This window comes from Ochotona curzoniae, unplaced genomic scaffold (assembly GCF_017591425.1).
Source record: "Ochotona curzoniae isolate NIBS_2020 unplaced genomic scaffold, NIBS_Ocur_1.0 contig_3819, whole genome shotgun sequence".
NCBI lineage: Eukaryota > Metazoa > Chordata > Mammalia > Lagomorpha > Ochotonidae > Ochotona > Ochotona curzoniae.
In genome coordinates this window covers 4,549,827-4,574,949 of record NW_024466004.1, presented here as the reverse complement: position 1 = coordinate 4,574,949, position 25,123 = coordinate 4,549,827, and the positions used below count along the sequence as shown (strand labels likewise).

The window sequence follows — 25,123 nt, the reverse complement described above, 5'->3', positions numbered from 1 at the left end:
CCCGCCCAATTTCTGAGTAGTAAAAGGTTTTGAAAATATATTTGGTTACACAATTTTAAGAACACATGGGTTGAGACCATATTAGGTAGAGGTCCATCGGGGGAGATTTACATCACTGGGAATCTTTAGGGTTGATTCATGTACCCAAAGCCCTGAGGGTTCATCATGGAGCTTTCTAGGCAGCAATCATAGAAACCAAATCCCAGAGCTCCCTGGCCGGCGGCCAGTAGGCAGAGCCTCCCACCAAATGGCGCTCCAGCAAGCCCAATACCGGCTCTGGATGTGCACATGGTAGCGGCCACATGTGATCCAGGCATGGGACACTACTTGTCCAGGGGCCTTCCAGCCACCATGTGGTAGCTGGAAGACTACTTCCCCAGGTTCAAGCTCCACCCCCTCCCGGTCCTGCCCCCAGCTCAAGCCCGCAGGCGAGCAGTGAGGCAGTCGGACCCACTTCACAGAGCTCCGTGGGTAGTCCATGGCACTCCAGCCAAGCCCAATACCGGCTCTGGATGTGCACATGGTAGCGGCCACATGTGATCCAGGCATGGGACACTACTTGTCCTGGGGCCTTCCAGCCACCATGCAGTGGTTTGGTTTTCTTTTTACACCTGCTTGTCGTTTACTGTTTTGTGCCTGTCGGGGCCTGGGTCTCACCTTTCCACACAAGCAGTGGGAGATGAGCTGAGGCTCCTGGTGGCTCTAGGCGCTGAATCTCACCCATGGCTATGCCCAAAGCCAGGGTAATTTTCAACCAGCGCCATGAGGGAATTTTTCAAGATTCATTTTCTGAGAACAGCATTACTTTGACACCAAAACCAGAAAAGGATGCAACAAATAAAAGAAAGTTATACAAACCAATATGCCTAACAAACACAATGCCAAATTCTGTTAAATCCAACACCACTTTAAACAGATCATTCACTGTGGTCAAATGGGATTCAACCCAGGGATTCAAGGGTGGTTCAGCACATGTCAATCTATAAGCATAATATACCACATCTATAGAAGGAAGAGCAAAAATCACCTCAGTGGAAAAGGCATTTGAAAGAAGTCTACATCCTAAAAGCTCACTGCTGAAATCCTATCAAAAACACAAAAGTCAACCTGAATGATTCCATTGGACAAACATGGGAAATTTTCAGAATCGAAAAGAATACTAGCTACAATGGATTGAAATTCCTCAGATACATAAAAATTCATAAATTCATGATGATATTTTAAAATGCTTAATCTGAGTAACTGTTTTAGCCATAGTCAAGGCTAAACATTTTTAATGTGGGCCAATTATCTATTCTGAAGACTGGATATAAAAGAACAATCAAACCACTAAATCTGACTTGTCTGTACAAATGCTATTTCAGGGTAATCATCAGTTAATGAGGGACATTTCTTCTTTCCAGAAAGATTTTAGCCATTAATGGTAAAATTAGAATATCAATATTTGCAATCTCTAATAAAATAATGATCCTAATAATAATCATCATAATAATGGCTCTAGGCAATAATGACCAAGGTTTATTAAAACCATTAGGTAAAAGATTTGTGGGAAACCTTATCAAGATGGATGATGTTGACTACAACTCAGCCCACTGATTAATCTCAACATTGTTAAAAGGAAAGCAGCCTGATATTAACTGCCTTCTGACATGAAACAGTGAAAAATACAGTGTGACTTATGAACTATTTTTGTCACAAAGACAATGAACCTGAACTGAATCAAGCCTCTGCAGCTAGTAATAATTTACAGGAACTTTAGGGGATATAGGAATGAATATGTAAATATGTTAAATTACACTACTGGGATATTATAAAAAAAACCCTAGAATATGGAAAATTCTACAGAATAAATGATTCAATTTCTTCCACAAATAAAGAACATTAAAAGAAAATGATAAAGGACTTGAATAGGTATTTCTCCAAATAAGATAGACAAATAGCCAATAAGAACACGACAAGTCGCTCAATATCATTAGTCATTGCAAAATGCAGACAAAAACACAATGAGATACCATTTTCCAAACACATTGGTATGACTAACATTTTCTTTAAAAAAAAAAAAAGCAGGAAATAACAAGTGTTCGAAAACACAGAGACACTGGAACACTAATATATTAATAGTGGGAATGTACAATGGTATAGCCTCTGTTCCTCAAAACATTAATCACAGAATTTCCATTTCACATCGCAATTCCACTTCTAGGTATAAACTAAGAAGAACTAAAGTCACAAACTTAAACAGTAACATCCCATTATTTAGAGGATCATTATTCTGAAATTCTGATGCACACTACAATATACATGAACCCTGAAAACATTATGCTAAGTAAAGCAAATCAGACACAAAAGGACAGTAAATATTGTATGATTCCACAAATGTAAAATTCTGTGAAGTGTGTAGACTGGGCAAATTCATAAAGACGGAAAGCACAATATAAGCTAACAGGGGCAGAGGAAATTAGGAATAAAGGATTATTACAGAATAAGAACAGAGTTTTAGTTGTGATTATTAAAAGTTTTGAAAATAACCAGTGGCTATACAATTATGTGGATTCACTTAATATCATTAAATTGTATACTTAAAAATTGCTAAAATGGAAAATTTTGCCAAGTATATTTTACCACACCAAAAAAATGGTAACCTAGAAATAAGAGAGGGAGATAATTTCAGAAATTTAACAAACAACTCAATCAATGCAACATACGAACTTGATTTATTCCTAATTCAAATACCCAAGCCCTTAAAATGTAATTTCTATCAAAATTAAATATATTCATAATATTTTTTGGTAAATCTTTCACTTTGGGGTATACACTTGCCAAATTAATCACTTTTTAGGACTCTTTCACTGCTTGTTATATACTCACCAAATTAGTACTTCAGTCCACAAAAAAAAAAAAAACCCACACAAGAGTATTCAGTATATAACCAAAGCCGTAAACTATCCAAATTCCCGCAACAACAGAATGGATTAAACACTATAATAAGATCATACAATGTGGTACTTAACCGCAAAGCTAGAATGTCTAGATGGAACTGACACGGATTCCCACTTTCAGACTGCCAATTCACATGTGGCTGTAAGGCAATAAATAAGAACATACCTCATTGAGAGTCAACATATCTTCTACTCTGGTAGCACCACTTTCAGGTAGAGTAATTAACATGGTTTTGGCTATCTCCTTGAGAACCGTATCGATGTTCATTTCACACAAGTCACTGACCTGCCAACACGACAAAAACATGAGAAGGTTTCTTTCCTCTAGAGCTAACTCTGCATCCACAATACACTTGAGCAGCAGCAGGTGCCACAATCTTCTATGCCGTTTCTTCGTGGGTTCTCACTGCAGCATAGAAGGCTTGATTACACCAAGGTTCACAGAGGTAAACTGGGGGAAAAAACCCATTGCCAATAAAAGGCGGAGAATCCTATTCAGGTTTAACTGACCCCAAAGCCTCTGAGTCTGCCTACTGCACTATGTTAATTCAAACATGTCTGGAAAAAATATTCACAGTAATGTGTACACAGCAATGTGCCTGAAATCAAGAGTCAGTCTTTGCTAAGACGACTGCCTCTTTTGTTGGTATTAAATGCATTGCTACTGACATTAATATTTAGTCATTCCGTTCTGCCATCTTCAACGGTCTATAATTATCCCATTTTCTAAACCTCAGAGCAGAATTGAATCATCGTTTTAGCATACTAAAGGGAAAGAATTTTAGAGACAAGAACAAAGCAACTTAGATGAAAAAACACTAAAGCAGTAAAGGAAAACATAATTTTTTTTAGTTTAAGAGATATCTTTATAGTTAAAAGTCACACCCTTTAAATAATCTCCATAGATAGAATATTACTTATATCCTGAGCACTAATATACATAGTATTTTCCTTATTTATTGATCATACCTTCTTTAAGAGTTGATTGAACATATTCAAAACTGATTCAACTTCATGAAAGAAGCTTTCTAGTGTTAAAGATGACCATGTTAGTATCGTGAGCCCTTGCCTCAACACGGATTCCACCTACAAAAAGTAGAAGTGTTAGAGCTTCCACGATTAAGAGGAGAATCTGCTTTTCTTTATTATCCACCAACATTATCGTTTTACTTCCTTGCTTACATTTTTCCACAGTTACGTCTAATAAAGGTAACTTTCTATTTTAAACCTCTTTGGCTATCAAGGAAGCAATCATAGATTTTCAGAAATTGCTCATGACATCATGACGTGTAGTTCATGATTTTTCAAAGGCAATCAAATGGGCTGGGTATTTGACCCAGGGTTTCAAGACACCAGCTGGAATGCCTGCATCCCATATGAGAGTGCCTGGATTCAAGTTCCAGCTCTGCTCCCAATCCCAGTTTCCTGTAAATGCACACCTTCAGAGGCAGCAGGTGATAGCTCACGTTTGGGTCCCTGCCACTTATGTGGGAGAACTGGATTGAATTCTAGCTTCCTGGATTCAGGTGGACCCAACCCCAGATGCTACAAGAATTTGAGGAGCGAACCAGCGATGAACACTCTCTCCCTCTCTGTCTCCACACCTTTCAAAAGGGGGAAAAAAAATTGGGGGAGCTAGTGCAGTGGCACACAGTATAAAGCTGCCACCTGCACCTGCCAGCTGGCACCAGTTCAAGTCCCAGCTGCTATACTTTCAAGTCCCAGCTCCCTGCTAACGCTGCTATACTTTCAATACAGCTCCCTGCTAACGAGCCTGGGAAAGCAGTGGAAGAGAACCCAAGTGCTTGGGCTCCTACATCCACATGGGAGACCCAGAAGAAGCTCCCTGGTCCCGACTTCAGACCAGCCCAGCACTGGCCACTATGGCCATTTGGGAAATGAACCAGGGGATGAAAGATGCTTCTCTCCTTTTCTCTCTGTCTCTTCCCCTCTCTCTTTGTAGCTCTATTTTCCAAATAAACAAATAATCAATCTTTAAAAAAAATTTAAAGATAACAAAACTTAGACAAACTATTTTGCTGGGAAAAAAACAGATTTGTAAAGTTGAACTAGAAAGATAGGAGCTCTATTCAAGAATAAATGTTCTGAAATCCTTAATCTATAGAATCGGAGTCTAATTCTAAATATCAATGAATATCAATAAATATCAAGGAATATCTTCAGCATTACCAACCTTTTTCATTTTAGGGGTCATGAGATTGACAAACACAGAAGGCACTTCCTGACATAAGTCATCATAATACTGAAGAAGACCCTGTAAAAATTCAAATGGCATATTTTTACATTAATTCATGCTAAAGCAGCAAATTTTTGTCTCATACATGCAGGGCTTTGTTATGCCTATGTTTGCCCGTAGTCCTGCTCCCACAGCTACTCATTTAAATTTATACTGAGCTACTGTACTCTTTCTCATGTGTAAATTACCTAGGTAACTCTTTTAAACATTGAGTCTAATGTCTAACAGAGTGCCTAAGTCTTCATTTTTTTGTATTGATCATTTGTCTTTCTAGATTTAGAGTATTTAAAATAGTGAGCATAATTATCTTTGTGTGATGTCTGTCATCGTATGTTTTTCCCTTTGTGTTGCTTGCCTTCTCACACATTGAGGCATGCTCATCACTGATGCTGCACATGTGCTCTTGAATCAAAACAAATTTAACTTTTCTGCATGACCAGATTTAATAAGTGCATTTTCTTAGACATGTTTAAGAGCTGAACCATGATTTCTGACAACTGCATAATTTTCAGTATCGTATTTATTTATCTATTTTTATTTAAAAGGCAGAGCAGAAGAAATAACCCAAACTTCATGGAAACTTAAAATGTTTGTGCTTCCAAAGATAAGTGATAAAACAAACTGCAAAAAGGTATAGCATTTTTGGCAATTATGTCTATGATAATGTGTCAGTAATTGGAACAGAAAAAAAAAAAACATTGTTAGAGCTCAAAAATAAAGACAAACAACTCAAGTTTAAAGTTTTAAATGAACAAATTATCTAGACATTCCTCAAAAAAAATCAAAGAATAGCCAACAAGCTCAGTATCACTTGTCTTTATGGAAATGCACAACAAAATTGCACCACCATGCCTCTCCTCATCCACCAGGGTGACTCAAATAAACAGGGGAGTAATAATAAGCATCGGTGTGGATCTAAAGAAATCAGAAAACTTACACACTGCTGGTGGGAATGTAAAACAATGTGGCCTCTTTGAAAAACTACAACAGTTCTTCAAAAGGTTAGAAGTGGTGTTACAAAATCACTGAAACCCAGTAATTTCACTTGAAAGAATACACCCAAGAGAATGAAAAAACACATCCAACACAAATACTAGCATACAACTATTCACAGCAGCATGATTTGGAGAGACAAAAAGTGGGGGCAATCTATGTCCACTGTACTTCTGATCCAGCTCCCTAATAAAATAATCCTGGAAAAGTAGAGGGAAATGACCCAAGTGTTTGGATCCACATGGGAGACCCAGATAAAATTCTTGGTTCCTGGCTTTGTTCTGATCCAGTTGCTCTGTTTTTCAAATAAATTTAAAAATATTTTAAAAAATAAATAAGTGAATTGTATGGTGTCTAAATTTAATTCAATTGCATTAAAGCTGATAATTTTTAAAGCTATTACAGGGAACCTATTTACTACATATCTCTTTATTTCTCTTAATGTCACATATTAATATAATTGTCATAGTTAATTATTTATAACTTCTAGCAAGGTAATCTTTTCAAATTTTCTGTTACTCTTTTTAGATTAATTCCTAGGGAAAAAAAAAATCCTCACTATCAACTTATCCTTACACCCAGACATGAACTTTAATTAAACCAAGAAATTTAAATATAATGACATCAAAATGGTAGATTCATATTATTTTCCCAGCCAGAAAAAGGGCTGTATTTACTTAATATACTATTCATTGTAAAAGTAATTAGTATATTCTGCATCGTAGCAAATAAAATTTCTTTCTCATGGAGCAATCATTTTTCTATTAACTTCTATGTATTTATCTTACCACCCATCTTAAATCAGTTCTCTGTGAGCTGGATTTAGATTCTAGTCCTCTGTTATCACTGATAGCGCTGCTAGAAATCCCTTACACTAATATGTCTTTCTGAGACATCAAATAGATGTCACAGCCTTCTTAGAAAAAGTAAACAACGGTGGGACTAATGGCACTCACTGTTCTGTCTTTCTGAAAGAAATCTGATGTTACTCTCGCTCCACATTTTAAAAACTGTGCATTGAGATTTGAACATTTGAATCACCACTTATGAATGTGGCATTTTTTCCATTTTTTTCCAGCTTGCTCTATTACTTTGCTGAAATCCAATCAAAATCATGCTCCAGTTTACACTTAGGGTGTTGCAGAATTGTTTCCACTCCTGTCATTTCATACTCACCTATTGTGTAAATGTAAAGCTTACTAGTACCCCAGGGTTAAGTGTGTAAAACTTACTATACTTAGTCTATAAAATTATAACATTCCAAATAATTGTGGGGGTGGGGCAGCCTTTCAATGTAACAGGTAAAGCTGCTGCTTGTAATGCTTCTGATGCGGTTTCCTACTAATACACCTGGGAAGGAACAGATGATGGCCAAAATTCTTGGGTCTCTGCTGTTCATATGAAAGATGGCTCCTACCTTCGACCTAGCTCAGACTAGTTACTGCGGGTATTCAGGGGCAAACCAGTGAATGGAGGTTATTTCTCATGTGTCTTCTCTCTCCTCTCTGCCACTCTGCCTTCCAAATACATAAATCATCTTTTAAAAGAAACAATATTTAAACCTGCTAGTTTATTATTTATCATTTTCCAGAAATTTGTCTTATTTCTGACCATCTGACATCCTGCTTTCCACCTCCAAGCTTTCCTTTTGCTTACGACTCAGTGTTTTAATTCTATCAAGAATCATCATGGCAACAAATATCCCTACAATGTTATCTCAGCACAACTGCAAGGATGTTATTTTTCTTTTACCAAAAAGACTAATAATAATTAGAAATAATTAGAAAACATCACCTATCTTACCTGCAAATACAGTTTGTCTGATTTCAACTTATTTTCCAACTTCAGAATTTTCTTTGCCTGTTCTGGTACATCCAGCTTCATTTTTATCATGCACTTTGTTTCCCGAACAACTTCCAAAATTTTCGGATCAAAATTAACCAGAAGCTTCCCTGTTTCTGGATGTCGCACAAAAAGTGTGGCTTGCAAAGCTAAGGCGAGAGAAGAGGTTGGTGACACTGCTCACTCTGAATTTCTTTCCTACAGTTACTTTTGTTTACACCATCTGTTTCTTAAGTCAAGGACAACAGTGTTTTGATGCCTTTGTCTGAAGGCACACTGTGAAGTACAGGGGAAGTCCTTGAAACCTAGACAAATAAATGCTGTGTGTGTAATGCCATCAAATCAGATTCAGCAAGACAGAATTTGACCAGGACTTGATGGCCTTTGCGCAGGGAAGTTCAATACTTTCCTGAACAGTTAGGCAGATAGGCAGTTTCAGGTACACTTTTAATCACAAACTGAAATAATACAGAACAGCCTGAAGCTATTTGTTATCGTAGCATGAATTGCTGCTACAGGTACACTAACAGAACATTTATGGACCGGAATGTGCACATTTGAATTACATCACATATGAATAAACAATACTAACATGATATTTCATTATGGTCACAAAAGATTCCAAGCCTTATGTGGCTTCACATAATATGGCTGCATCAACTTATCAGGAAAATAATATACTGCACACTCCTTTCAAGTCAGTTGACTTCCACACATTAGATAAAATCAGCCATGACATGAATCTTAACAATGCAGGTTTCATGAGAATTTTTTAAATTTCTTTATTTTTATTAGAAAGGCAGATTTTATAGAGAGAGGAGAGACAGAAATTGGTCTTCCATATTCTGGTTTACTCCCCAGATGGCTACAATGACTGGAGCTCAGCCAATGTAAAGCCAGGACCTTCTATTGAATCTAACACATACGTACAGGGGCCCAAGGACTTGAGCCATTCTCTGCTGCTTTCCCATGCCATAACCAGGGAGCTGGATCAGAAATGGAGTAGCTGGGGCACAAACTGTCACCCATATGGCATGCTGGTACTTGCAAGTTGAGGATTAGTCATGTTATGCCACCGTGGCAGCCCTCATGCGTATGTCAACCAAAAATCTTACCCAACTTAATAGGAATATTTTAGAAATTGTTAGAAAGCATTTGTCCTCCCAAATATATTCCAAAATTAAATTGTGAACACTCATAATATAAAATGTCTTCCTTACGATTGCAATAAGCATGCCTGAAAGCACAAAAGGTTCAATAAGATAAACAAGTCATGACAGCCAGAAAGTCTGCTCCAGGTTTGACAGAGCCTTTCAGTCCACCTGAATCCCCTTCAGAGGAAGGCTACACGCCAGCCACTACCAATACCAGGACCCCTGCTATTACTGCAAGGTCCAGTAGAGTTACCCCCTGGTGCCATCAACAGAACAACAGGAAGCCTTCCTCAACAGTCCATTTCCGATAGCTTGTGTACTCATCAAAGAATGCTAGGGAACTTGAAAAAGTTTATGGAAAAATATATCAACTGATATTCTCCATTGACAGCAGAAAACAGTAAAATTATAATTTACTCAAGAGTATCTGATCTGTATTTATCAGACATTTTTAAAAGATGGGAAGATCTCGCAAGCATGCCTAGTACAATTCTGTGGCGCTTTTCAAAGCAGTACAACTCAACACTTATGGGAATGAATTCAGAAACCTGACTACCTCCACTTGAAGCCCAGTTCCACCACTTAGTATCAGTGTGATCCCGGGCTATTCACTTAACATCTCAGTACCTCAGTTTCCTCATCTGTCAAACAACAATAACCACAGTTCCTAGGAAAGTCACTAGTAAGATGAAAGAATTAGTTGAAGTGCTGGAACAAAGCCTGATGTGTGGTAAGCACCTGCATAAAATGTCAATTATGATGATCATTTGAAAGATACAAAGTCAAACAGACAGACAATATCCTTGGAGTGTATAGAAGAGAGAAGACAGACATTTAAAGCAGTAAATGCTATGAGAAGGAACTACAAAAAAGGGTAGGTAGAAGACTGGGGGAAAAGATCTTATTTCCTTACCGAAAGAAAAATGAAAGACTTTGTGGAACAGGTTATTCCTGAGCTTGCTTTTGGATATGTGCAGGTAAGAGAAAGCATCAGAGCAGAAAAACCAGAAATGTGCACAGGTGTACAGCACTGGAGTAGCAAACATACGGGCTCTGGATTTCAGCTGCTGAAAACGCCCTTCTCTCTTTTTCCAGAGAGTTTTCAGTTTTCAGTTTCTCGTGAATGCTCCTCTGAGAAAGTACGGCCTACTTTCATTACAACCCACAGGGTCCTACCACATGCCACATTACCCAGGAACAGCTGACCTATTCAAAGTGCTTATTAACGGCTTAACTGCAGGGCTGGGGACAACACCCTGCAGGACCAGAGTATTGTCCTCAAGGATGCAGGTATGCAGTGAGGCCAAGACCTGTGTATAAGCATTCCATCCCCAACAACTGAAACACGTGATGAGTTCTGGAACAGAGGCAAAAGGTGGAACAGCTCTTCTCATCACCAAGTCCAGTTCCACACCCACAGAGTTGGGGTTTCCTGTGCTTGCCACTCTGCTCTGGCAAAGTAGAGATCCTGATGTGGGAGAAAGACACATTTCTACAAGGGGTTGCAGTCAGAGTTCCACCAAGGTCCTGGATAAGAGTTTGTAACTGAGGTTATAATTGGGAGCTTAAAGGTAAAGCATGGATGTAAAAAATACTCCATATCACTTGGTACAGGGGTTAAGTCATCATTTGGAATGTTTGCACCCCATGTCAGGGTACCTGGGTCAGAATTAAAGTTTTGCTCTCCATTCCAGCTTCCTGCTGATATGCAGCCGTATGGACAGTAGATGATGATGACTCAAACACCTGAGTCCCTGCTATCCACATGGGACATTTAGGTTGATTTCCTAGTTCCTGCTTCAACCTGGCCCAGTCCCAGCTGTTGCAGGCATTTTGAGGAGTGAACCAGCAGAAGGAAGATCTCTCTGTCTTGATGTCTGTCTGTCTGCACGCGCTCTCTCCTTCCCTCTCCCTTCCAAATGAATAAATAAATACATTTTTTAAAAATTCACCACAACCATGATCTCATTCAAAACCTCAACACATAGTCTTATACCTACCATACTGGATCTGGGAAATCTCTTTGATCCACGCTGTGTGGTAGATCACCTCAAATTCTACCAACACATAGGAGATTTTGTTATATTGACGAATGACGGCTTTACCTTCCACGCTTGACAAAATTTCTGAGTTTTTCTGTTTTTATTTTTAAGAAGAAAGATACATTTGGAAATTAGTAACTTTTCCTATCAGAAACATAAAAGCCTTTAAATGCTTTAAAAGAATTGGTCTACCAATGTAGGTTTTTGCCTCTAAGTAAGCCAGAGCAGGGAAAGCCCACACAAGCTAGAGACAGAAACAAGGAAGCAGTATCAGTACAGAAGGAACCATGGGAAACGAAAGAAAAGGTTTAAAAAGGAAAGTGCTGTAGTCCTACAGATGCCCCCCCAGCGAAGGGTTGCTGGGTGACTCTACCTCCAATGCATGGGAGGTAGTGTGGGGTACCTCCCCACTTTCCCAGATAAGATACAATTGACTGATTTTCCTTCAACTATAAATAGCTAGATAAATTCTTATAGTCCTGCACCAGAAAAGGAACACTTATCAAGAATAAAATCAAAACTTTTTAAATCAAAATATAGAACAAAATTGGTGTTTTAATCTAATGGTTCAAATTCCTGCAGCCACATCAGAGTGTGTGGGTATAATTCCCCGCTCTGTCTCCTGACTCCAGCTTCCTGCTAGTGTGGACCATGGAAGTAGCCTTGATAGCACAAGTAACTGGGTTCCTATTGATGGAAAACTCGGCTTGTGCTCTCCGTACCAGTGCAGTTCCAACCCCAGTCATTGAGGGCTTTAAGGGAATGAACCAGCAGATGGAATCTTGCTCTTTTCTGTTTGTCTGTTTCTGTCTCTGTCTCTTAAATAGGTTTTTTAAAAAAATCATAAAATAAAAAACTTTCTAAAAATGAGAATAAGATGGAAAAATTAGGTTTATATCAAACAAGGTAATCTCTTCTTAGCCACTTCAAGTCAATCAGCAGTTCCCCAGCCTGGCCTCTCAACCAAACCAGGGCTTTAAATTTTTTTTTTTTGACTCCCCGGAACATTGATATGAACAATTGCAGCCAAACAAAATGGCAGAAACTTAACATTCAATACTGCCTAAATTAAAAAGGGTCTTGCAAGGATACTACTCTACAGTTATTCTGTTCATTAAACTGTAAGACATAACATCAAACAAACCAACTCATTCCTGCTTCCCTATCTCAAATGAAAACAAAACAAACACATACTGGCACTTTCAGAATTCCAATACAGCCTAAGACTGTCCCATTTTTAAGAAATATAATCATCTTCAGGATGTGAGGAATTTAAATGCTCTATTATTCCCTGTCTAAATCTTGGCTCTTCAAATAGGAATACACTCTATCTGCACTTTCATTAAACACCAATGTCTTTGTGTCTACACATAGGAATAAGTAGCACAGTAGACTTGTATTTTATTGTTCTTTCAAAAACCTTGTTTTTAAATACATTTTCCTAAGTTATTAAAACACGTAATGTCCTAAGATTCATGAACTTCTCAACTGGTTTATCTGCTGAACATGAAAAAACAAATCTCGTTTCTTTCAAACTATAGGCTAACTTTCCTTTGACCAAAGAAGAATTGGCTCCAAAGACTGGCACTGTGATGTTGTGGGTTAAGCTGCCGCTTATAATGCCAATATCCCGTATCAGAGTGTCAGTTCTAGTACCATCTACTCCACTTCTAACATGGCTCCCTAGTAATCTGCCTGGTAAGGCAGCAGAAAATGATTCAGGCACCTTGGGCCCATTCTACCCATGACAAAGACCTGAATGAGATTCTTGGTTCCTCGCACAGCCTTGGCTGTTGTGGCCACTAGGGCAGTGAACTAGTAGATGGAAGAAATTTGTCTCTCCCTGCCTTGCAACTAAATAAATCTAAACTATAAAACTCAGAAAGAAATGATTCTAATGACTTGACTGTGTATGAATGTTACATGATCAAATCTATTTAATGTATCAAAACCCCCATAACCCACACATCATAAATTTTACTATTGACTTACAAAGAAATAGTTGATGGGCTCGCTTATCCGGCGATAAAGCTGTCTCACCCAGAGAATTTTGCCTGCTACTGGGGGCATGTTGCGAGCAAGTGGGGGATCGTCTTTTTGAGAGTGATAAAGCTGGAATTTAAAACACAGTACTAAAGTCTGAATTCAACGAAGAAGGCAAAAAAGAAAGTACTTTTATTTGTACTATTGTTTCACCATTATTCACATGTTGCAGACACAGGAGATAGTCAACAAAATTGCAAATGCACTTCAGAGACAATGTGAGGCTCAGAAACAGTGGTACTTACAATATGTGATACTTAACGCTCTTTCACCTTTATTACCCATGACACGTACTTTTTTTTTCCTGTCCCTATCCCAAATCTTAAGGAAGTGGTTACGAGGAAACGCAGAGCTACACTCTGTCATAATACTCACCAGAGCCCCTATTTTTGTATGCAAAAACATTAATTCAAATGGGCTTTTCCCTGCACATATCTGAAATCTGTGAGGAAAAGACAGTTGTTAAGAACAAAGAGATGTCAATTAGCTACCCAATGACACACTTGTCTGCACCTTCCCATATTCAGAAGGAGCATCAGACATGCCTAGCAGGAACATATCACTCTGAAAAACTGGCACAAAAGAATGATGGCAAATACCTGCAGTTTTTTTTCCTTCTGTATTAATAGCCTAGTCTATGAAAAAATAATGATACTTGCCTTCTTAGTAGCTTCAAGTTCAGCTACATAACACTGAAGAATTCGTTCGATTGTGTGGTTGATTTCTAATTGAAGACAAGGAATGTTCAGCTTCTGAAATCTAAAAATAATTAAAGCTGGATAATTAAAAAAGCAAATGAGAAACACACTTGATATTGCAGAGTTCTAAATATGCATTCCTTGGTGAGTGATGGATAACACAGGCGTAGTCTTGCCCTCCTGGAGCTTATAGCTTTTTTATGTAAAAAAAAAAAAAAAAAAAAAGCAACTAGCAACCACAAGTTACAAAAACAATTATTTACACTATGAGGTGCTGGGAATGCAGGCAACAGGGGAACCCAGCCAAGTCTGGGAAGTGAACAAGTCAACAAGCCTTTCCCGAAAGAGTGATATTTAAACTGAGATTAAAGCAATGAGAAGGGAGTTGGTTTGCAAAGATGAAAGACAATACATTGAATGTGCCTCTGTCAACATCGATGCTCACATAATTCCAAATAACCAAATCAAAATAACTGTCAGATAAGCATCACTTCTACTTAGTGACTGAGTGACACATAGGAAATACAAGCAGCATTTGAACTGACATCAGCACATTCCAGACAATAAAGAGAGAAAAAGAAACAGAGAGAAAATGGTACTTGACAACTAGGTACCACTCTCATTCATCAAAATCATCTATGTCCATAGTGACTGTCACAGATATGTGGATTTGCTGCAAAGCCAGACCCATTGGCTGTCATGAAAGAATTCCAAAAGGGTCCCTCATGGGGGCCTTAAGCCCTCCCTGAGATGGAAGCCTGTAGTCTAGTTCATCCCTCTAATCCAGGATACCCTGAACTCATGGGGTGTGCTGCTGTCATGAACGGAGGAAAGGAAGCTGGAAGGTGAGTGGATGTTAGGAGCTCTTGCTACAAACAAAAGAGGGGAGTAAGTATGAGAGATGATGAATATATTAATTGGTTGCTTATAATAACCTCTTCTCTATGTCCATCAAAACATCACATACTCTTTAGAAACATGTGATAAAGTAAAAACTTTAACAAAGAAACTATAGGGGTTTTCAGGAGGGAAAATGGACATTCCTGGGGTCCACTACTCTAAAAATCTCACTTTTGGAAATTCTTTCAATATGTAGGCTTAAACATTATTTGCTCCCATTTCAATAAAGATATATGTAATTGACCTCTAGGATTTTACATAGCCAGAGTAGAATATCATGAGAAATGTTAATTTTTTTTATTGAAAGACTTCCAGTCACCAAAAAAATGCAAAGGAAAAAATCCTAGTTTATTTCAAATGTTTACCCATCTATTAATGTGGTGGGAGAAACTTCCAAGAACATCTTATTTGAAACTGTGTTTTTAGGTATCAAGTTGTTTCAGCTAGAAACTACATGAGTTAAGGTGTCATAAATACCTCTGAAGCAACTGCAGAGCCTGTTGAGAGGACAGTATTTTTCCAAAAGTACTGTTCATAAATGCCTGTATTTGTACCTAAAATACAATACCCACATTTAAACCAAAGAGAGGATTTGGGTTTCTAATAGTAATAAAAGACTTTCCTACAAAATCAAAATAAACTTAGACATGTCAACCACTTAAGCATCTATGATTGTCCAATGGGGTGGTCCCTAGCCATGCATGGCTATTCCATGCAAGGAAAAGGTCTGTCAGTATAAAGTACATGCTGGATTCCAAATACTTAGTACAAAAACTGAGTATAAAATTTCGTTAATGATTTTTATACCAATAATACGTTAAAATTGCCACTACAAAAATCATAATATCTTCTGATGCTGGCAGTTGCAACTCAATATTTACTGAGTTTGAAAATTCATGAACAGTGTATTCTTTATCAAGTATATTTTTTTAACTTCTAAATATGCTGGTGGAACAATGTGATGAGGCCACAGACACTTAAGGCCAACAGGTATTATTTTCTCATGCTACTGTTCTCTGAGAAATCCAAAGACAAGTTAGAAGCAAAAAATGTTCTTCCGAAATCCCAGCCATAGCAGTGAATGCTAAACTCCTAGTATAAAAGAGGAGGAATCACTTTTCACAAATTGCTTTACATGCATACCCCTGAATCAAACATTGGAAAAGAAAGGCAATTAAAACTGATACTTCAAGCAAATTATTTAAGTATCAAAGGCCCAGTGCAGTAACCTAGCAGCTAAAGTCCTCGCCTTGCACACACTGAGATCCCATATGGGCACCAGTTCTAATCCTGGCAGCCCCACTTCACTTCCAGCTCCCTGCTTGTGGCGTGGGAAAGCAGTTGAAGACACCCGAGGCCTAGAGACCCTGTGCCCACGTGGGAGACCTAGAAGAAGCTCCTAGCTCCTGGTTTCAGATCAGCTCAACTCTAGCCACTGCGGATGGAAGATCTTCCTTTCTATCTCTCCCCTCTATATGTATCTGACTTTCCAATAAAAATAATCTTTTTTAAAAAATCAAAAAGTATGATCTCCAAGACTAAGACCACAAAACAGATTTTGTAACATATAATCTTTAGTTCTAATGTGCTTTCTTGTTCTTTTTTCTAATTTAAATTAGTTAAAATTTTTTTAAGTTTATAGCCAAACACCAAAAGGCATAACTAAATTATAGCTTAATCTTAAAGAGTTTATCCTTCAAAAAGATAAAAGGAAATCCACACAAAAACAAAAATTGTTAAGAGTGATAGGATTTTAGGAACTTTGTTTTTCAAAATTATATAAAACACAGTTTTTAGAGCATTTTAAATTAAATCGTGGGGAAATATGATTTTTCTCACTTCCATAAGAATTTCAGAGTCAAAAAGTGGACAAAGTACGTTCTTATCCCTCCCTCTTTCTCCAGAATGTTGTAGGTCATTCCTTGAAGCTAAACTTGGGCTAACAGTGGTTTTCAATAGAAGAGAAAAGGTGAGAGAGAAATATGTTACAGCTTCATCTAATATACTTCCCAGTTACTCTTCATCCCTCTGGGGCCCCTTGACCTGTGACACACAGGACCTGAGGGCCTCTCTGGAGATAGAGAGAATGTGGGCATGAAATATTGGCCAGAAGCAAAGTGATCCATCTTCCCAATCTTCTCTCAAAGCAGTTCACACTTAGGACAAAGAATAATGATTACAAATTCTCTCATAGCCTGGAAGAAATGATATTGGCTCCATGGCACAACAAAAATCGAATACAAATTTTAATGTAAATTAAAAACGAACCCTAGTCATAATAACCCTTTGGGTACTGGTTATTCAATGCCATCTTTTCTTGGATATGCTCATTTTTCATTTAAAACTGATACTAACTATTCTGTAGACTAAAAGTTATTCACATTGCAAGCATTTTATCATGTGAGAATAATTAAAAATAAACAGTAAATGTGTGAATATTTACTATATGTGCATTTACAATACTGAACAATACTACTGATTACTTTTCAACTTTAAAGTAACAATATGTAAGATTACTTACCTCTAAACCGTTGATTTTTGTCATGAAATCTAAGAAATCAGTGTCAAATTCTGTCCTTCTTGGATCCAGAATATCATATTGTTTTTTCTTAACCCCTTGATAAATATTTTTGAATTTGATTGCCAGAATATCTATTCCTTCTATTGTAGAATTAGTCAAGGCTGAATATGTTTGCACAACAGTTATCATCTCCGTGATCTTAAAAAGAAAAATATTATTTTCTTTTTTAAAATGGGATATTAGGCCCTTTTCCCTAAACTAAGCTATTACTGACTCATTGATTAAGAAAACACACCAATAATCAAATCCTAGAATCATTTGGCTAAAACCTACAAGAAACAAAACAAAAGACAAATCTCTGTCACCAGAAACCAGTCTTAGCCTATTTGAGAGAGACAATATATATATATACATATATACATTTTAAGAATATCATTACTTTGGGTCCAAGAGCCCCAAGGGAAGGTGGAAGTGTGGCATCCTACGGATCCTGGGTCACCTGGCCTGGTTCTTTCAGGTGGTGGGTGACAGCTCCATGAGCTGTTGGGGTGGGGTTCCAGCCAGGCCTGGCTCAGGCAGCCCGGCGCCCTCTTCAGTGGAAAAGATGGAGCAGTGGTTGGCAGGCCCAGATGTACATGGAGGATATGGCAGCCCATTGGGGCCTGCAAGGACATCTGCTATCATAGTGGATAAAGGAGGGCAAATCAGACAACTACCTCAACCAAGCGATGACAGCAATTATCTGGGTGAATGGAGACTCTAAGGTCAACTCTGCCAGCCAATGCATCTTGGAAGGATTTCCTTACCTTTGGATCAGCGAGATTGACAGCATTTCAGAACTATTGAAACCACTTAAGCAGAACCCTTGGAACACGCTCCACATCAAGGACCCAAGGAAGATTATCAGGTGGCCAGTCCCTATCCCTGGGTGCTGGGGAGATTGTAAGGCTGGGTATGGCTTCTTCCCTTATCTCCCAGACACAGGAAGAAGAAACAGAAAATTTGGAAGCAATGGTCTCACCTACTTTGCCCTAACCTTCAATCCTTCCCACCCTGCTCAACTATTTAAACATCATCAAAAATAAAAATTCAAAAATGAAAAAGAATTTCATTATTCCATCTTTTGTTACCAGGGGTTGTTATGGGAACACAGCTAGTTTCATCCTTTTATTCTTTTTTTCCTCCCCCCCTTAGGATTTATTTTATTTATTTGAAAGGCAGAGTTAGAGAGGGTGAGACAGAGAAAGATCTTCCATCTGCTGGTTTATTCCCCAAATGGCCAGTATAGACAGGGCTAAGTCAGACCGAAGCCAGGAGCTTCTTCTGGGTCTCCCACATGGGTACACAGTCCCAACCACCTTGGTCATCTTCTGCTTCTTTCCTAGGTCCATTAGCAGGGAACTGAATCCAAACTGGAGCAACTGGGACTAGAACCAGTGCCCACATGGGATGCTGAGGTTGCAGCCAGTGGATCTGATTCCTGCTTTAGAGAACAACAGCACTCCACAGAGCTGCTCCCTTTCTCCAGTGACCAGAAAAGCGGTAACCCAATCTTCAGAAGCCTTCCACATACCACACAAAAAGACAGCACTACCAGTGCTCCTACGCGTAGAACTCACTAAAGTCCCTGCCGCTGCCAACCCAGAAGACCACTTTCAGAGGAAAGGTGGTTTTTACTCCAGTATTTCCAACACTTCAAAACACCATCATGTCCTTGAAGCCAACTCAAGCCTGAAGAAACCACAGGACACATGGAATTCACAGCAGTCCATGCACTTGCTCTAAAAAGCAAAAACAATGGGAACAACTCGAAAGCACCAGCTTGCCTTACCTCAACCATCTGTCTAAGCCTCTGTTCTTGACCCTCCCCAGCACCAACAGTTGGCGGAGGCAGGGATGAAAAAACTATCACCAACACAGCCCCTATTTATCCGAGATAGTGGGTGGCCCCATAGCTGTCCCTTCAAACATAACCAATGTACCCTTCAGCCCTACAACACTTAGCAGGTAAGAACATCTGTTGTGGTAAACAAACACAACCATGCTCTTGCTGCATTATCCAGGATTTGGCGTTTTCTCCAGCTCGCTCGTTGTCACTGTTGACCCCTTAATACTGACAACCAATTTATAATACCTTTGCCAGGTGATTGACCTTGCTTCCCCCTTCTAGTTCCCTTTGCTTGGGTTCCCTCCTCTCCTCCCATCATGAATATAGCCCTATCTCACCACTACTCCACAATTTTAATTCTCTTTCCAGCAATATCAGCCTCCCACCTCTCCTCCTACTCCCAAATGTTCAAGATGATAAGAAAATAGAATCAAAGACAGGGCTCTGGAAAACTTCCATTTACATTAAAATTCACATTTATAAGATACAACAAGAGGCAGAGACTATTGTGCAACTTTAAGTCTTGCTCTTTATGATGGACTAACAATGGACCACCAAGTCTCCTCCCACAAAAAGCCAGGTGTCTAACACTGGTACACTAGATGTTCTTTACTTTCAGTGAGAATTAATATGTTCCAAAACTAAATAATTATAATGGTTATAGAGCCCTGTGGAACAGTAATATATATAATTAGTGCTATATAAATAACATATCTAGCAAGGTAAAGAAAGAAAAATCTCATGTTCATTGGTTTACTCTAAAAGCCTGCAATTTTGTCTCTTTCTCTTTGTCTCTTTGTCAGTCTTCCTCTTAAATTCTATCTTTCAAATATAATTTCTAAAGAAATAAGTCTTTAGGGGCACAGCAAGGTGGCCTGGCAGCTAAAGTCCTCATCTTGAACACACCAGGATCCCATATGAGTGCCAGTACTAATCCCAGCAGTCCCATTTCCCATACAGCTCCCCACTTGTGCCCTGGGAAAGCAGTAAGGATGGCCCAAAGTCTTGGGACCCTGCACCCACCTGGGAGACCCGGAATAAGCTCCTGGCTCAGCTCCAGCCATTGTGGTCACTTGGGAAGTAAAACATCAGATGGAAGATCTTCTCTATCTCTCCTCTCTGTATATCTGACTTTGCAATAAAAATAAATAAATCTTTTTTTAAAATGATAAGGTCCTGGGAGAATCAAGATGGCGGAATAGGGTAAGGACACATTTAAACGGACAGAGAAACATTTAATCAGGATGAAGCAGAGAGGACACATTGCAGGAAATAGGAGAGGACAGAACAACAGCAGAGGGGTACCTGGAGACTGACTGACATGGAAAAGCAGCGGACGAAACGGTGTGGTGTTGCAGTGACTGATACTCCAGCAGCATTCAGCAAACAGTGACCTGAACTCCACCAGCAGCCAGAACTCCACCAGCAACCAGGTGGGAAGGAACTTTCACTGGGAGCTTGGGAAGTGAACCCAGACAAAGAATTGTTCGTCCTGCTGGTCCGTTTCATTTGACCAGGAGCAAAGATAGAGCAGCAGATCTCAGACAGGGTGGATTTCAAAGCCCAGTCAGTCCCTTCCAGCAGAATTGGCTGCCATTTTACATAAGGAGGAAAGGACAAGGGAAAGGACTGAGCATGTGCTGAACTAGGAGTGAGCTCATTTCTGACTCAATGAACTGCATCAACGTGGCATTCTGCAGGTTCCACCTAGGGCAGGTCTGGGTAGCCCTCAGATCTGACGGCCAGCAAATCAAGAATTCTAGCAATGGTACATCAGGCACGATTTTGTACATGGTAGCAACAGTTTTAGGAATGCAGGGGATAACAATGAACCATGCATGTGCTGATCTCGTGAGAACTCACTGAGTTCAGTGAATTGCACTGATCCCACAGGAAAATAATACCAATTGTGGCATCGTACTGGTCTAAATAGGTCTGTGTGGCACCCAGACCTAACTTCCAACAGGTTCTGACAAGATCAGCACCACCAACAACCTAACTAGATAGGACACCTGGTGTCTCTCTAATCCTGGGACCTGCTCCAACTGGAAGTGGGACAAAGGTTGCAGAGATAACGGTGCAGCCTCAGCACTGTATCACAGGAGGTGGAGAGTGGTGAGCCAAGAGCTGGGGCTGTGGAGATCACGGTGAAAATCTAACATAAGAACCCAGACCTGGAACTCGCTGGAGGTTGTGGCACAACTGGCTGCAAGCAAAAAGTTGTGTACCAACTGCAATAAGTAAAATCGCATTGTAGACCTGTGGGTGACACAGCTTAGAAATCTGCCCCAAGGAGAAGACTCAGCTAACCAGAAGTGCAATGACCAAGAGCAAAAGATGAGACAATGGCACAATGAATATTACTGAAAACTCCCCTGCAAAGGAGCAAAACTCTATGCCAATCTCAGAGTTAACTGAGGAAGACATCAAGAAAATGGGGGACACAGAATCCATAAGACTAATTTTAAAGATTATGATCAAAAATGAGAAACATATGCAAGAGTTCAAAGAATGTAAGGAAGCAGTAAAGCAAATCAAAGCTGATATAACAGAAATTAAGAACACAGTAGAGCAAATTACAAGTACAGTGGAGAGTCTCCAAAACAGAATGAAGCAAGCAGAAGAAAGAATCTCAGAGTTGGAAGATAATTCCCGTATCAGGGGAAAACAAACAAAAAGCTGGAAGCAGAGCTGGATCAGGCCAAAACAAGTATTCAAGAATTGAAAGACACTATTAAGAGGCCAAATATAAGAGTTATGGGAGTCCCAGAAGGTGCAGAAAGAGAAGCTGAGAATCAAGGAAATTTTCCCTAATCTAGAGAAAGAACTGGGAAACAACATTCAGGAGGGGCACAGAACTCCCAACAGGCTTGATCAAAAGCGATCTTCACCAAGAAACATGATTATCAAACTCTCTTCAATTGAACATAAGGAAAAGATCCTGAAATGTTAGGCATTTTGTAGCATGTTATTTAACTTCATAGTGTTGTTAATTTCTTTTTCCTCCCTGATGTTGATTTTGTTTTGTGGCTTTTCACTGAAGGGGATGTATAGTAGCTGTGTAATGGAGACTGTCATATCTAGTAACATGTCATTTAACTTCATGACATTGTAAATTTCTATTTTTCTTTCTATTATTGATTTTGTATTATGACTTTTCATTTAAGGGGATGTACAGTAGCTGTAAAATGGAGACTTAAATCCAGATGTGAGGATACAATATAGTATGCATTTCTACTTCCAAAGATGGACTTACATGAAACTGTTTACTATATCTTGACAATAGGATGCTGGACTCTCTGTCATTGTCCATGCCCGCAATGATGGACATATGACTGTGTATGAAGAACTATATTTTGGTAATAATATAAAGGAACTAGGTGGGGGGGAGAGAATTGGGGAGGGGATAAGGGAAATGCCAGGAGCCTATGGAACTGTATCATAAAATGATAAAAATAATAATAAAATGTTAAAAATAAAATAAAATTCTTATTTTTAATCTCTGAAAAAAAAATGACAGGGTCCTGCCAGGTACTGAAGATATTTCATCTCCCATTTTATTTCAGCTTAATATAACAGCTAACAGCAGAGCCTTTTATATCTGAGTTCCATTGGTGAAAGTAGAATTGAGGCCTTGAGAGAGATGAAAGTCTGCAATAGCTTTTGTGACTGGCAGAGATAGTAATCAGGGATGAGAAGGTAAGTTGTAATAAAATGCAGTGATCTGTGAGTAATTTAATCAAATGAGTCATGTCAACAGTGAGACAAGAGCTCAGGAACAATACTCAATGGTACTACATTAAGTATGAAATAACCAAAAAGGTGTCATTTGGGGTAGGGGACTCTGACTGCTTAATGCTTACCTTTTCCAGTCTTTTACAGAAAGCCTCAAATTTTCCAAATATGTACATTTCTGAAACCTCGAACGATTTTTCTCCTGAGGATTCTAAAATCTGTTTCCTTGTTTTGTGAAAAGACGACTGATATTCCTTGAATAGAAAAATGCAATCCTGTGAGAGAATTAAGAGAGAGAGAGGGTGAAGAGACATCAGTCTGGGAGTCGTGAATTCAAAACTCCTAACTTTACAACTGGTCCTATCAACCTCTAAGCAGGGGCTCTGTTGATGTAAAAAATAAAATAGAAATTCAATTTTTCCTCCTACATATTAAGGACCTGTGAAAACAATACAAGCTTCCTTGCTATACATGGATTTTCACTTCTTCACCCTCACTAATTTCTTTTACTTCTCTTTTTACATCAGAGTATGATATATATTCTCTGTTTTTACATGATCATGGTTCATTAGAAGTCCAAGAAGGTTTAGACACTATCCATCAATTTATTTCCGGTGAAATCCATCTTTCAATCAGCATTCATCTGTACAGGGATGTAAAACATCAAGTCTGCAATGCTAATTTGTTATCCATCCATCACTTCTCCAGAAAGTGAGGATAAAGACATTGATAAGGGCACTGCTGAAAACACATGTGATCAGAGCTATGCCACTGCCTAGGCAGTCCAGAAGCTCTTAGAAACAAAAAGAGGATATATTGAAGCTGGTTTTGTGGTTTAATGTGTTAAGCTGTCTCCTGTCAGTATTCCATCTGAGTGTCAATCCAAGATCCAACTGCTTTACTTTATATCCAGTTAATGCACCTGGGAAAGCAGCAGAAGACAACCCAAGTCCTTGGGTTTCTGCTCCCATGTGACAGACAGGGATGAAGCTCCTGGCTCCTGGCTCCTGGCTCCTGGCTCCTGGCTCCTGGCTCCTGGCTCCTGGCTTCTGCCTGGCCCAGCCAGAAGTCACTGGAGCCATTCAGGGGTGAATCAGTAGATGGAAGTTCATTCTCTCTCTCATTCTCCCTCTCGGTCTCTCTCTTTCTCTCTCCCTCTCTTTCTGTATGTATGTGTGTATGTTTGCATGTGTATAAAATTATGCATTTCAAATAATAAATTAATCTTTTTAAAAGTCTCATTTTAAAAATGGTTAGGGTAGCCAGAGTCCAGAAATCAACTATGATGTCACACTAATATTTCCTTAAATAAGAAAAGACTTTGTTATGCTAAACTTCTCCTTTCCTTTTGATTTTATTTTTTATTTAAAAGGCAGAAGACATAGAGATCTTCTAGCCACTGATTCACCCCTCAAAGGCCTGCAAAGACATGGTCACACCAAAACTAGGAGCCTGGAACCCATCCCAAGTTTCCCACATGGATAGAAGATGGTAGACACCCAAATACTGAAGCTGCCAACTGGTCCCTCGCAAAGTCTTTGTTACCAGGAAGCTGGAACTGGAAGTAGAGCCAGGACTGAAACCCAGGCCCTCTAAAGTGGGTGTTAACCACTGCGCCAAGTCATCCTTAACGGTAAACTTTTTCAAGGCTTCCAAGAGCCAGTCCAATTCTTATCTCACCATCGTGCTGACACTTCCACCTTCCTCTTCCTTATATCAGAACACTTGGATAATCCCCATAACGAGATCAGATTAGCAATATTAATTCTGTTTGCAATTTTAATTTCCCCTTGCCATGTCACATAACATACTGACAAATTAGGGGATAAAAATAAAGACATCCTTGGGGTCATCATTATTCTGCCTAGCATAGTCACTAAACCACAATGTTAATGACTGGGACTTAGAAATCTGTATATTTAACAAGTTCCCCAGGTGACTTCAATAAAAATGCAGATTTGAGAATAATTGCTTTCATACCTACTTCTAATTATTATACACATTTTCTCTACTAACTTAATCTCCAAAGCATCATGACTGTACTCTCCAAGGTCCTTGATTATTTTTCATCCATTCAACAATAATTTACCAGTGCCTATTGTGAACTGGTA

General features: G+C 39.0%; 1 protein-coding gene and 1 non-coding gene across 3 annotated transcripts in view; both read right to left on the bottom strand.

Annotated features, from left to right (window-relative positions):
* The window catches only part of DNAH8 (dynein axonemal heavy chain 8), a 288,139-nt gene that overhangs the window by 222,244 nt on the left and 40,772 nt on the right, over nt 1–25,123 (bottom strand). For both annotated transcript variants that reach the window (XM_040982961.1, XM_040982963.1), the window contains exons 8-17: nt 23,141–23,287; nt 17,390–17,587; nt 15,346–15,422; nt 13,930–14,029; nt 13,220–13,339; nt 11,186–11,321; nt 7,993–8,180; nt 5,134–5,214; nt 3,909–4,025; nt 3,106–3,225 (exon numbers count right to left, since the gene is read on the bottom strand). In XM_040982961.1, coding sequence (XP_040838895.1) covers nt 3,106–3,225; nt 3,909–4,025; nt 5,134–5,214; nt 7,993–8,180; nt 11,186–11,321; nt 13,220–13,339; nt 13,930–14,029; nt 15,346–15,422; nt 17,390–17,587; nt 23,141–23,287 — 1,284 coding nt within the window. The remainder of the gene's footprint in view (nt 1–3,105; nt 3,226–3,908; nt 4,026–5,133; nt 5,215–7,992; nt 8,181–11,185; nt 11,322–13,219; nt 13,340–13,929; nt 14,030–15,345; nt 15,423–17,389; nt 17,588–23,140; nt 23,288–25,123) is intronic.
* Nucleotides 635–759, bottom strand: LOC121158857. Its single transcript, XR_005884244.1, has one exon. It is a non-coding gene; the product is annotated as a small nucleolar RNA ACA64 (small nucleolar RNA).